At 43.8% G+C, this 15,067-nt stretch overlaps 1 protein-coding gene across 1 annotated transcript in view; it reads left to right on the top strand.

Moving 5' to 3' along the window:
- The window catches only part of ammecr1 (AMMECR nuclear protein 1), a 38,984-nt gene that overhangs the window by 5,759 nt on the left and 18,158 nt on the right, over nt 1-15,067 (top strand). Inside the window, exon 3 of the mRNA XM_053649668.1 lies at nt 7,898-8,008. Within this exon, the coding sequence (XP_053505643.1) occupies nt 7,898-8,008 (111 nt within the window). The remainder of the gene's footprint in view (nt 1-7,897; nt 8,009-15,067) is intronic.

Below are 15,067 nucleotides of genomic sequence, written 5' to 3'. Positions count from 1 at the left end.
AATATAATTTATGATGTATATTACATCAACGTTCTTGACATCTACAACATTTTCATAGCACATTTTAAAATGTTTTTGGTTTTAATTTTTGTAATTTTATGTGTAAGATTTACTGGAGACATTCTGTAGTCAGGATGATTGTTTTAATGATCGTTTAATAAACAATTATTTTGATTATTTTTTAAAATCTTTTTCAGTTTTAATTAGTAATGAATTTTTGTAGCCATAATGTTGTTAATTAATCCCCAGCACGCTGCTGTTTTTCTGGCAGTTTGATACCGAACCTGTATAATAATATATTATAATGCGTATCATTATCATTTCATCAAAATGCCCTCAGGTATCGTGATGTGATATTTCTTTTGTCCTATCGCCTCGACCCTACACAGCAAGAACCAACAGAACACTGCTCTGAGATGAACTGCGTATAGGTTCTTATTGTGTGTGATACTGCAGAGAATTTTATTCTCTCGGACCCGTTATTAATTGGGCTGCGTCCCAAAACTGCACACGGTCCTCCTGAAGTAGGCCTCTGCATTATGTGGTTTGGGATGCGTTCGCCTGTCTGAATTAATCACAGATGGAGAGTAGATTATAGAGTCTGCGGTCATGAAGCTGTTCTATTGTACTGATGTGAATGAATGAAAACAAACTGCGTTTTGCTTTAGTCAGCGACGCAGAGTTTTTTTCAGTCCTGCATCCTGTATTCTAACAAAGAAAAACAAATTATATATAAAATATATATATTTACTGATGTAGAAGTGAGTCAGAATAACTTCCGCTTCTGTTTTTTAGCCTTTACCCTGAGTGCTCATTTCGTGCTCCCAGCTGCCTGTGCACTTTACCTTTTATGGAGTTTTGTGGGCGTCGCTACATGCAAATGAGCTATTCCGGGATCGCACTTTGTATTTCTCGGTGATCGTAAGCGTGCGGGTACGAAGAAAATCAACATTTCTGGAATTTTGTAGATGCAAGATTTGGCCTTTAGGTGATTTTTGGTGTTTTAGGATATTGATCTCGTGATAAATGACGTCACAATGCGTTGTCATGGTATCGTTTTATTAAATCAAAAACTTGAAAAAGTAGCTTTTTTCTTTCATTGCTAAATATTTTTGTTCAGACTCGTGACTATGAATAAAACTGTTGTTTACTTTTTATATTTTAAAAAAAAATTCTTGCACTATTTATATATATATTTTTTTCTGATGTCACAAAACGGTTGAAATCTTCGTTAAGGAACGTAAAGAAATCGAACATGTGACCTTCATCAGCTCCCTGCTGGAAGAATACAATAGAAGCCCTCACCGAATGTGCATGGGCTTTAATGGTTATAATGAGAATATGTATGGGTTTTAATGGTTATAATGAGAATATGTATGGGTTTTAATGGTTATAATGAGAATATGTATGGGTTTTAATGGAAACTGTAATGGTCCCTGTGGATCTCTACTGGTAATGTGTTGCCTTCTATTAGTGGCATGTTATTTCTAGTGGATACCATTAAGGATCAGTAATGGGTTTTAATGGTTAGTTGATGGTTTGTAATGGTATTTATAGTGGAAACCATTAGAATTTCTGTGATATTTGCTGTTTTTTTTTTGAGCAGGGCTCTTTGTCTCATCTCTCTTCTTTTGTGTGTACACACACACACAAAGTGGGAGACAGGAAGTGCGAAGCCATTGGCTGAGAGCAGGTCATGTGATCACGTCTCGGTTTACATGCAGTGGAATTTCTTGAACTAGCGCTCTATTTATAGTCTACGAGCTCGAAGCGGAGCGCTGGAGCTTCACCAAAGGAGGATTTTGTGAAATAAAGTCTGGTTTCTTCAGAGATCATGACGGCATGGTGTAATAATCAGTGTCCTGTCCTTCCTGAATGTTCTTGTTAGATGGCTGTAATCTTTGTTTTCCAGGATTAGGTCTTTAGGTTTGTTCGACATCTGAATAATTTTTTCCCCTCCGCCCCACCATGTTCACGAAACTCCGCCCCCTCGGATCTACACCGGTTTGTAGGAGAGGCGTGTCTGTAAAATGACTGACGGGCGGCTACAAACAAACATCATGTTCTCACCGATTTGGTACAAACTACCACTTAATCTAATTTGTACAAGTAAGGAATAAAAAATAAAAAAAAAAAACGACCATTGCACCTTACACCTAACTTCGGACTCAAGCGAGAAATCAATATTTCGTTTGTCAGAATCCAGCGTTTATTAGTTTTCTCTCTCTTTTTTTTTTTTTTGTACGTTTACGGAACACGTGGCGTTCCCGCAGCGCTACAGCTCCGTGCTTTGGTTTCGTTTTATTTAGCAGGTCACGTCTACGGAAAACCGTCTGCAGCGAGTCGATTCAGAGTCGACTCGCTTCCTCACTGCACTCCGTCTGCACCTCGGTCAGATTCTCAAACGGAGAAATGTGTGAAGCGTCAGTAAATCAGGTTCGGTCTGGACGTGTTGTGTATTTTTGTCGCATCACTAGGCCCACTGATGAGAGAGAGACAGGGAGAGCGAGTCAGTGATGGAAGTTAATCTCTTGATCCTTTTGATATGTTCCTCTCTCCCGGGGTTTAGAGGTCAACAGCAAACTCCTGATGGAAATTCGGAGCGCTCAGGGTCAGCGTTCGTTGCTGCACAGCTGTGATATTTTATCTGTAATGATCTACACACACACACACACACACACACACACACACACACACACACACACACGTTCGCAGAGAGTCTGGACGATTATACACTTATGAGGTCCTGAGCTCTGACATCGCAATCTGACAGCATTAAAATTCTTGCCGTTTGCCCCGTCGGGGATTTTAGACCTAGATGTTCAGGCTGGCGGTTCTCCGGCTGAAGAGACTGTAAAGCAGGTGTTTAATGGTTCGGGGAGATGAAGGGAGCGTTGCGTACGATGTGAAGTTTTCACGGAGTGATAACCTCGCGTAAAAAAAAATAAATAATAATCATCGCGATGTTAATCAATATAAGGTGAACATATATCATCTTGTAGGGGGCGTGGCCTACTTGATCACATGACCATAAGTACGTCTGTACTAGAATCTTCTGAGATGTCGTCTGTACTTTTTGTTCTTTCGGTTTTGGCGAGAGACTTTAGAAAAGAGCGAGCGCTTCCTGGAGAGAATTTCTGCTGAATTACACGCCCACTCATGGTTTATTTATTTATGTATCCCTAACGCACGATGTCGACCAATCAGGGTGAGAGAACGCTAACACGTGTCTCCTCCGAGCAAAAACCTTTATATCTTTTCACATGGCAGCGTAACACACTCGACCGAAAGCGCTATTCGCCGTCTTCTTCTACATGCACGAGCTCTCGAACGTGCACGAGTGCCTAGTGTTGCTGTGATTGACGAGAGAGCGAGAGGGAGAGTATGCCCCTCCCACCCAGTTCCGTCCCTACCATAGAGCTGACCTTCTTCACCAACTTGGTCAGGGCTCCCCAGCACACCACAGCAAAGATCATCACACTGGCCACCACAGACTGCTAAAACATCCGTAGCAGCCTAGAGCAGGACCTGAGTCTCCTCAGAGAGAACATCCTGCTCTGTCCTTTCTCATAGAGGGCCTCAGTGTCGTGAGAAGTCCAGTTTGTTATTGAGTTTCACCACTAGGAACTTGTAGGTGTCCGCTATCTCCACTCCCTCCCCACTTATGGCCGCTTGCTGCGCCGGACGTCCAGCACCAGCTGCTTGGTGTTCACCAGCTCCTTGGTTCTCCCGATGTTGAGCTGGAGATGATTGTTGCATCATCTAATAAAGCTTTCGATAAGGTCTCCTCCATCCGAAAAAACTTCTGTAGGTGGCACGTTCCTGACTTGAAGCAGAAGTCACAGGTGTAGAGCGTGAAGACGAATGGAGACCGTACAGGTCCATGGGGTCCATGGGGTGCTCCAGTGTTGCTAGTCACGACGTCTGACAAGCAGCCCTGCAGCCTGACGTACTCCGGCCTGTCCACAGTTCATTCAGAAAAATCGATGGCGTCGTGTGGAGCCTCGTCTCAGCTGAAATAACAACCTCGCTGACCTCCTACTACAGACTTCTCCTCTTTCTCCAGCCCACTCACGACTCCACTGAGAGCTGAAGATGTGTCCACGGAGTGTTTCTTCTCGTGACCAGGTCGGTCCGTGGGGCTGCTGCTCCAGACGCCTTTTCCTGAATTCCTGTTTCAGTCTTCGTCTGTTCCATGTTGATCTGCAGAACCTCCTCTTTTCTCCGGTTCCTTCATCGAGACCCTTTTAGATGATTGACCTGGGGGTCAGAATCAGTGTTTCAGAACATTTTGTTCTCATCCGTTAGTGTTAATATCACAGATACGACAATGTATTAGATTCATATTTGTTCAGATCTTAATGATTATCCAATCGAACAGTACATGCCCCGCCCACTGGAGGTGTGTCTTGCTCTACAGTAGCAGCTCGTTAGCAGTAACCTCTGTTCGTCAGTGTGTTTTTGGCCGAGCGTCTTCACACACTTCCCTTTTCCAACCGGTGCTCAGTTTCATAACGTTAATGGGCGGAGTTTGTGAAGAGGGAGGAGTTTTTTGGAGGTGTTTAACCAACTTGGAGCTCCTCAATACAGGAACATGTCCCGAGTCAGTAAAAAGCTCTCGCTAATCTCTTCACTGTTCTCCGTATTTAGCTAGTTCTCCGTCAGGTTTGTTTAGATCGGGCGGGGTTTGGGGTATCTCGAGCGCTATTGGCTGTTGTATAAATCAGTCAAGCACTTCAACGTTTCTGCGTACGGAGTCAAATCGAAGCTAGTTTGCTGCTCTTTCTCTTAATTCCTGCTCTCTATTCCGCACCCCCTCCCTCCTCCGACTTTTGCCCTTCCTTACGTTTTTCTTTTTTGCTCTTCTGCTTCCTTAAAGGGGTAGTTCACCCAAAAATCAAAACTCTGCCATCATTTACTCACCCTGATGTCGTTCCAAACCTGTACGACTTACTTTCTTCTGTGGAACATAAAAGCAGATATTTTGCGAAATGTCTTGGCGTTTTTTGCCCATACAGTGGAAGTCAATGGGCACCAAAATGGTTTGGTCGCCAACATTGTTCATAACGACGTACAAAATATCTTCTTTTGTGTTCAGCAGACGGAAGACAGTCGTACAGGTTTGGAACGACATGAGGGTGAGTAAATGATGACAGAATTTAGGTTTTTGTTTGAACTATCCCTTTAAGGTCACGCGAAATTCTTGATGCGTGGCTGATTTAAACGTACATCGATTTCTTTGCGTGACAGATTTCACGAGTTCTCTCTCTGTTTTCTTGTCTTTCTCTCCACCGGGCTCGATTAAATATGCATGAACGGCAGGACAAGGGCGAGACGGAAGCAGAAGTTACTAAGAATAGATGTTTGCTTTTTTTTAATTCTCTTACGGGCCTGATTCGGATATGAAGCCGAGGCGTTCGCTCGGACCGTTGCTGCGTATTCATGATCTGATCTTTAAAAGAGCATAGACTTTTTTAAAAAGACCTGTTCATTACTAATTTAGCTTGGTTGGCTGTAACCTGAAATGCTTCATTAGAAATGAATGTATGTTGGGTCATCACGGCTGTCGCAGATATCCGACACCGCGAGTACTGAGCTCGGAAGAGGGAAAAACGGGGCCAAGTATTTGTCCGAACATTAGATGCGTGCGATATAACGATTTATTCGTCTCTATGCGATATTACACTGCTTTGATGTCCAGTGATGTTTAACCTCATTATATTATATCATCAGCTCCACAATTTACCGTACGCTGGTTCGAGTTCTCACTCAAAAACCCTCCAGAAGATCGGTCTTTATCTCCCCGATATAACGAGAGATGATCCAATCGACATGTGAATCTGGGATGATTGACAGCTGTCCATCGGTGTGTTTTCCACTTAGCAAACATTACACACCTGTATATATTTAACATCATACTGCTATTGCTATTATTGGGGGGAAACGTTTGACCGAAAACGGCACTTTCATTTTTTTTTTCTTCCCTTTTTGAAAGTGTAAAAGGACAAAAATTTGGACTTTGCAAGATGAAATATTCCTACAACGTAGTGTCAGAGCTGAGGCTTTACAAATGATGTTTGTTTGTTTTCTCTCGCGCTCCCGTGCCGGTCCGTGCTCGGACGCGTTCGAACACTTCGAGCCGCAGATCGACAGTGAAAACGGCGGCCGTGTTGTGCACGTTAGAGCACCGGTTTGTAAAAGTATTAAATTGGAAATGTACCGGTGCGTCTTGTTTTTTTTAAAACTATAAATCCTCCATCCAGCTGAGTTTGCATGATTGGCTCCGCCTGGTCAGCAGTTCCCGACCGCACAGCTGGTGATATTATCACTCCTCCCCGCTCTCCGTACGCCTGACACGGTGGAAATGTGACTTTAAAGTGGAAGGAAAAGCCTTTAGTCCGGCTCAGGTGCATTTTGGAGGGCGTTTTAAGTGTGTGGGTCCTTGGTGAGAACACCCTGTACTCCTCAGACAGGCCGTCACCGCTACTGAAACTGATTTCAGCTCCGTTTGATCGTTCATGCGTAAAACTCACGTAGTCAGCTGTATCCACGCCTCGATAAGGGACCATAAGCTGGCAAGTTTTTTTTTTTAATAAACTGTATTCTTCGTAATGCTGAATCATCAGTAATAATAACGAAGTCAAATAATTTCTAATCTTCCAGAAATGGCTCTTTTGCATGTGCGGAGTAAGCAGGTTTCAAAAACGTCCGCCGTGTTATAGACGTGAGTCCGCGGAAAACCCGTCGGCTGTCTCTCCGAATTCTGAAGTACCTTTAACACCTCAGCTTTAAAAAACAAAAACAAACACGACCCAAATCATAAATATATTTCAGCTGAATGTCGAGGACACGTGTTTATTTACTCTGTAATCTAGCTTTAACGTCGTCTTCAGACAGTCTGTGTGTAAAGACGTCCAAGTCCTCACTTCGCTGCCGTGTGTTAATCATCACGCAGGGACCGTCAGGCTCCTGATGGAGCTCCAGATGCTGGTGAGAAAATGCGAACATATTTAAAGTGACTCACCGGGCTTGATTTTTCTTTTACGCTGTGTGACCGAGTCGCACGCTGTGTAAAACATCTGGCCTTCTCACTTCCGTGTAAAACACCGGAAGTTGTTTATAGTTCTGTGCGCTCTTTCCCCGTGAGGTTTGTGGGTAAACGAGACGAGACCGTTTCTCTGTACTCGTGTTCGACTCGCGTGAATGGAAGAGAGCTTTGGCTGAACGTGCATTGTGATGACGTCACGCGACATGCCTCGCCCTAATCTAAATAAAATAATCTCAATAAGATCAAGTTCATTTCTGTGATCGCAAAATCGTGAAATCCTGGAGGGACCGGTTCACGTGAAATGTTTAATGAAATCTATAATCTTCGCTGTGGTGGTGGTGATTTTTTTTGTTCTGAGACTTTTATGGAAGGAGTCTCCAGTTTAACAGTCACGGCGCTTTGCAAAGTTTATCTCGTGTGTGAGTTGTGTGTGTGTGTGAGAGCACAAATGTTTATCGTATCTATTGTGTAAATAAGAACAGGGACTAACTGGTCTCTGGAGTGTTATTCCTCACACAGCAGTAGTCATCATAATTTTAGCATTAAACGGGAATTTGCCACCATTTTGATGTCACTTCCCTAAAGTCCCGCCCACAGCTTTTGATTGACGGGTCTGCCTTGTTGAGACCTTATTGCGCAAGTTATGTAAATAAAAGCTTTTGTTTTGACGCATTTTATTTTTATCCTATGAAGTTGGACGTTTGGTGGACACACACACACACACACACACACACACACACACACACACACACACACACACACACAGCGTCAGGTTTGTTTTTACACGGTGCTGTCCTTCCGTATACGTGTATGATTGATATTTATGTAATATTGTCCCTCTCTCCACAGCCCACTGTTTGTCACGTGGAAGATCGGCCGGGACAAGCGGTTGAGGGGTTGTATAGGTACATTTTCTGCCATGAACCTGCACTCAGGACTCAGGGAGTACACCCTTACCAGGTACACGCTTCCTTTTCTTCTTACTATTTAAAGATTCAGTTGCGGCTGCAGCTGACGATGAGTTTCATACTCGATTCATCTGTAGATTATTTCTTCGATTAAGCGATTAGTACAACGGTGTTGTGTTTACTTCCTCTGGCAAACATCGCGCGCACACGTGTACGCACTCACGCATGCTCACACACGTGCACCCACACTCTCTCTCTCTCTCTCTCTCTCTCTCTCTCTCTCTCTCTCTCACACATGGATGAGTTTGAAACACAAGACGGATGAAATGTTGGCGGTTGGACTGATGAATCATCGCAGCGCAGGTTTGTGGATCTGTCCATGCAGACGGATGACAAATTAAAAGGAGAAAAAAACCCAAGATGAACCGCTTTAACGCTTTCATGCGTAAATAATTTCAAAACATATCCAAGATTCTTTACTACTTAATATCACATCACGTGGCTTTTAATTTTCTGTCTAAAATATTCTGTATTTTTATATATATAATCAATAATATATGTATAGGATGAAATATAACTGGAAAGCAAAATCTTCTGTATTTATAAAAACACACACACGTTCATGGATAAATTTGTACGATGATAGAAAATATTATTTTGGATCAGAGTATAGTAATCATATTAGGATATGATTAGGACATGGATGCGGTTGAGGACTTTTATATGATTGGTTCAGTGTAAATATAAATAAATAAATCAATCAATAAATCAGACCAGCTGCTGTTGAGATGGGTGTTATTGGGATTTTATGTAAAGAAAATAAGAGACTGAATCCAGCCTGCAGCAGAAATCTGAAAATGTTGGTCGTGTATTCTTCAGAAATAAAACTAGAAAGGAGCAAAGAGAGCTTCAGTTGTCCTCTCTATCTGCGAGTGTGTGAACGGGTGAACGCACCACGGAGCAGCTTCTGAGTCTGGATCCGAAACACACGAGTGGAGCGGTTTTTGTGTGGTTTGTAAACATTTTAATATTTGACTATGAAAATCCAAAATCGTCAATGATTACGTAAAGTAACGCCGCTCGGGGCGACGCGGTGGTGTGTGTCCAGGGTTCGAGTCTGATCTCGGGTTACTGTCTGATGTGTTTTCGGGGTTTTCCAGCGTTCTGAAACTCTCACACACGCTCTGGAGTGTAGAAAACCTCATGTAAATATCTCTCCGTGCGTGTGCGTGCGTGTGCGTGCGTGTGCGTGCGTGTGCGTGCGTGTGCGTGCGTGTGTGGTTAACAAAAAAAGGCGTTTTTGGAATTTGGACCGTTTGAAAGAGAAAAAAGGATGAAAGCTGTGAGACCCGCCCCCGAGTAAAGATTCTCTTAGTGGAATATTAGTGGTTCGTTAAGGCCGTTAATCGACCAATCGGAAGGATTATAATCGTTTATTTACGGTGTGGGCTGCGAGGTCGGCGGTGGTATAGCGGATGAACTCGGAGAGAAATGCACGTTATTCACATTAAACGTGTCGGTATGATTCAACTACCGCACTCCGCACGCACATCTGGATAACGTAACGTGATGTAACGGCGCACGTTTCTCTGAATTAAGTTAAGTTCGTTAACCTTTAACGTTAAAACGAGCAGCCGTGTAAAGCGGCTGATGCTAGGCTGCTGCTTACATGTTTTAAATGAAGAGATGTTGGGTGTTGAGGAATTATAGACCAGCGTTCGCTTGCAGAGTTTCAGGCAGTCTTACTGGGGTTATCCTTTATCCTTTCAAAAAGATCCCACACTTTTTTTATTGTTTTGTTCTTCTTCCCGACGTCATCATTAGCAGGTGGAGCGGCCGGGCTGCCCGTGTTAGCCAACTTTCCGTCCTCTGTGGAAGTATTTTTTTGTTTTTCTGCGACTAACCGACAGATGAATGATGATAATGAAATTTTAGTCGACGAGGCGTCTTCTAGTCAACTTTTAGGGGGCAGCCCTAAAAATTTCATCTTAAATGGTTAAAAACTCGGATAAGTAAGTTTGTCGAGATGACCTGCGAGTTCTTCTGTATGTTTTATTTGAGTTGTCTGGATTTCTGTCAAACTGCATTATGACGATTTCTATTAGACGTGTTTTACGAATTAACAACCTTGTGCTTCGTTAGGTCATGTGATGATCCCCAGTCGCATCCTCTCCCCACACACACACACACACACACACACACACACACACACACAGACACGCGCACCCCCCTACACCTGCGCTCAGGTTTATATCCTCTGTAGCGCCGTTAAGCTTTCCAGCTGCTGAGTTGAGATTATAAATAGCTCTTAATGTCTCCGCTGCTGGATTTTTCTGCTGGTCAGGAGAATTCACACTGCAGACTCCAGCAAGCTTTTCCTACAGAGAGCTTCTCCGAGGAGAACGAAACGCTAATGCTAACTGACGCGACCGTTCCATCTTTGAGCGCCTTTCGGTTATTCGTTCGGGATCGTTAGCATTATTATTATTATTATTATTATTATTATTATTATTATTAATCCAGGTGTTTACTTTTGTGTTCTGTTTTTTTAAATTATTAATCCGGTTTCTTGATCAAACTGGTTGTCAGACTTTTTTGGGCAGACAGTTATGAAGTTTCTGTGACCCCTGACCTTGACCACCTGGTTAAAATTCCAGATTTATAATATGGGACTACTGTAAGATTTGAAGGTTTATTATATCAGTAAGAAACATCATAATGTGCAACACAAGTGATTTAAAACCAAAAGGAATATTCCTTACACTCCTTTACCAGGTTAACGAGAAGTGTTTAGCTGTTTATATTGATCGCGTGCAGACGTAGCGGCGGCGTGATTGGCGGCGCTGCGTATCTTTAGGTACATGTGAAAGCGGCATATTCTCTAGACTCTAAGCGGGACTTACCTGTCCGTCAGGTGGCCAAGTAGAACTGAAAAACGTTGAGCGATTTCATACGCGTGAGCTTCTGTACCGCTTTAAACCTTCTGGCTGTCGTCGTGATCGTCGTCATGATCTGCGTCTCAAATCAACATCCGAGATGTTCCAAAGTATTTGCTCATTTAGAAAATCCAGAAGTCTGATGCTCGGATCGGACAACACGAGAGGTTTTTACAGTTGAAACGCTGACTGCGATGGGAATCCCGGGTAGCGGTAGAGATCCAGGACGGTGTGGAATTGTCCGCGCGTATGAGATTTGAGAGACACAGCGCTCGTATGTTCGTTTGTTTTTGCTGAACTGTACCAGCGCGGCGTGTCCGCGTAATGAGAAGGTGTATGATAACACCCACGTTATTATTTCACCCGGAGGTTTCGGGGTTCGAGTCGTGGTGTACGGTCTGACGTATTAAAATGCCTTTCTGTCTCCTGCGGTGAATAAAGTGCCGCTTCTCTACTTTTATAATAATGAGATGATAAAGAGAGGGGGGAAAGATAAACGGTAAACTTGTACGATTATCAGTATGTAGCATCGTCGGCGTCTGAGACGTAAACCCGGCTTTTAATCCGTCTAAATGAAGGCGTGCAGCATTTTCTCTTAACGAACGACTTCTGCTATGCGCGTTGACCTTGTAGAACTCGTTTTGGATTTAAGTGGAGCTTTTAAACTAAATATATGCGTAATATTTCTGCATGAGTGGCGTGTTTATGCAGGAGCTAATTCAGTTATTCAGTGAGAGCAGGAAGAAACGTGGCTGTAGTCCATCTCGGCTTAATATTCATCAAGGGTGTGTGTGTGTGTGTGTGTGTGTGTGTGTGTGTGTGTGTATTTTACTTGTGTTCATTTTAGGATCTATCAGACCTTGCTTTTGTCGTACGCAAAACACGTACACATTAGCAATGTCTGATAATATAATTTGGTGTCATGTCGTATGATTGGAGGGAATGTCACTGATGTCGTGAAGGAGTTTCGCAGCAGGCCTACACACGAGAGAGAGGGAGAGAGGATTAGCCGAGTGGCAGCAGGACGTCCTCGTCTGTTCTGTATGCCGTGTGCTCAGGCTCCCTGGTGGTCTTGGTCTGTCATCTCATTTTGTGCGAAATGAACGTAAAAGTGGAACGACGACTCTCGCAGCTGAGAAAACGTTTTTTTTTTTTAAGGACATCATCATCATCATCATCCGATGAAACGCCTCACGTGTCTCCTGGGACGCAGCCAGCCAGGTGGACGAGGGGGAAAAAAAATACTCTGAACGGTTAGAGGATGGCTGGCTCTCGCACGCTTTCACGCGCTCTCGCGCTCTCTCGCACACTCGGACATCTGCTCAGACTGGCCGGATCTCATTGGCTGCGAGTTGCTCATGCAAGCTGCCTATTCGCTGGGTCTGTTACTAGGAAGATTCCGTTATAGGACCCTATAGGGGAGGTCACCTCACACAACAACAACAACAACAACAACAACAAACCCGGCTGGCTCGGCACTCGGATCATTTATTTATTTATTTACGGATTTATGAGGGAATGACCGTAGATCTATAAACCCTTACAGAATGCCTTTAGTTTTTAATTCTTTCTCTTTTTGAATTTTTTGGTTGTGGATCTATCTTCCTCATGTGAGACACAAGTGTATTTATTACTTGACGACTAAGACTCCTAAAATAACTAAGACGACTCTCTTTTTTTTTTTTTTTTTTTTTTTTTCTCCTCCCCCCTCAGACCAGACAGAATTTCGGTCTTGTTTTCGTTCCAGCACGTGGCGTTCCACTCGTCCTGTCCGGGTCACAGTTCACGTCCAAGAACGTGTCGCAATCTGTAAAGACGCGATGTTCAGCCAGCTGTTTTAAAAGCCTCCCGATCTTATTATTCTTTCTTTCCCCAGCTCTGGTACAGCAGTGACTCTACACAGAGTTCGCATTTATCCGAATTTTGTGAGCGTTTGTGCGGATCACTTTTTTAAATCGCGCAGCTCTGTGCGGCTCGGTGTAACTCATCTTTGTATTAATTGTTTTGGTACTAAAGTTGTGTAAAAGTTTAGCGTAACCCAAAACTTTCTAAACGATCGACGAATGCCGATCGGCTCATTTGCATACGGCGACGCCCACAAAACACCGTAAAAGGAAAACTCGCCGATATTTCCACTCGCGTCTCCGTCAGTAAAAATGTTATTTAGCAGTGTAAGAGTTACAGACTTAGATTTAATGAAAGTGTTTTGACGTGAGGACAGCGTACATTATTTTTAGGTAAATATTTCAGAATATGCTAAATAAATGAAATAAAGGTTGAGCAGCACTGGTACGATGTTCACGGCGATATTCAGATGAAAGTCCAGTAAAGCGCGGCGCGGTGAGCGAGTTCATGTTTGAAAGACGGACACTTTGGCATGGTTCAGCGTTTCCACATCACCTCCGGCGTTTTATGGCGAGCTGCAGCGTGGGCAGCTCCGAGAGGCGTTCAGTCAAACCGTACTCAGCTTAATTGCTTCTGGGAAGGAGGGAAGAATAAGACGGCGAGTGGAAACGTGAGGTTTAAATAGCGCTATCGATCGCACTTGAGTCAGATATTCATTCGATTTTTTTTTTTTTCTCCGTAATGTGAAAATGATGGAAGCGTGTTTTTGTCCTGCGTGATGTCATGTCATGTCATGTGATTTATCTTGGCTCGATGGAGAAAATAAACATGCATTCAGTTACAGATTTATCCAGATTTTTATTCCCGGTGTCTAATGATCCGACCGGAATAGTGAACGTTCATTTCACGTGAACACGTGAGGGAAAGAATTTCGATCAAACGGTACAAACGGAGTGATTTGAGAAGCTGAATGAGCTGACTGGACTCGTTTCTCGACTAAACCTTGCTCCACGCACGCGCGTGACCTCAGACACGGTGATGCGGAGCGGTCCGTACAGGATCTCTCCGGGGTTTTTTGTAATCGTCGTGGCCAAAAAACGCTCGATTTTTAAAAAATTTTTTTTTTTCAAAATCCGCGATGCAGCTTGCAGAGGTTTTTTTTTTTAAACGCGATTCGGTGAAATCGCAAGAAATTCTTTGGCAGTGATGTCTGCTGATAAACGAGAGCTTTTAGACGCGCGTGAATGGAAGAGGGATTTGGCTGAATGCACGTTATGATGTCACGTGACACATCTTGGGCCAAATTCGGCGAGTTTCCTTGATTTTGCGTTAATTTCTGCGCTCGGGGAATCCCGGAGAAGCCGTATGTGGAATTTTGAGGGGAAAATTGTTCATTTCTTTTTCACGTCTTTAGAAGCCTCGGAGTCGGCGTCGTCGTTCCCGTCAGTTGATTCGGGTTTGAAGCGCAGCCGCTGAGATTCCTGCTGCCGTTCACACCGTGGACGTGGAGCGCGTGTTTGTAGGAGCTGAGCGATCGACGGTGTTTACGGCGTGAGAAGAAATTCAGGAATTTGTGGAATGAAAGCCGAGTCTGCTGCTGCGTTATCGTCTCGGCCTCGTGGTTAGTTGGTCAGCGCTTGGTCCGTAAAGGGTGCTGGATTTTCTGGAGCCTTCTCTGGTGCCGCTGTCGTGTCGGAGGTCTCGTATAGAAGTGTGTGAGCGTGCGAGAGAGAGACGCACCGGGGTTCTTGTATTATTCAGCTAGTCTGTGTGAAGTGTCTGTAGAGACGTGTGTAAAAGGAGAAGGATCCACGTCTGCGCCTGTCTGGATGAAGGATCAGGTTCGATGCAGCAGACTGTCCTGTAGCTCGAGTTCGGTACTTTTGGTACGGTACCGTATGCAGGATGCGTTCGTTTCTTTAGATCAGATTATGTAAACGTCTTCTGTAGAAGGTGCAGTCGGTGAGATGTTTACATGTTTAAAGGTGAAGTATGCGTGTACACAAAGCTCCGCCCACAGAATTACGGCACTTCAACTAGCGTCATTGTTAGCCGGACTGTCGTGACATCACTTACGACCGCCAAGCCTTCGCCGTCCCGTTTTTCTTTGTAATGGTTGATTATCAGGCTGCGCTGGGCGTTGGCTGATTTCAGACTGAGGTGTGGGCGGAGTGTGTGGGTGTTAGGGGAGTGTCTATAAAATGGCTGACGAGGTGCATGTTAACAAAAACAAACAGCTCAGACTGAGGTTGTGGCTCGTTAAAAAAAAAAAAAAAAAAAAAAAAATTCATGATCTAAGTATTTATTTCTACGTTGTACTAAAAGTAAAC

The sequence above is a fragment of the Ictalurus furcatus genome, chromosome 18 (genome assembly GCF_023375685.1).
Source record: "Ictalurus furcatus strain D&B chromosome 18, Billie_1.0, whole genome shotgun sequence".
NCBI classification, from domain to species: Eukaryota; Metazoa; Chordata; class Actinopteri; order Siluriformes; family Ictaluridae; genus Ictalurus; species Ictalurus furcatus.
This window is presented reverse-complemented; position numbering and strand designations above follow the sequence as displayed.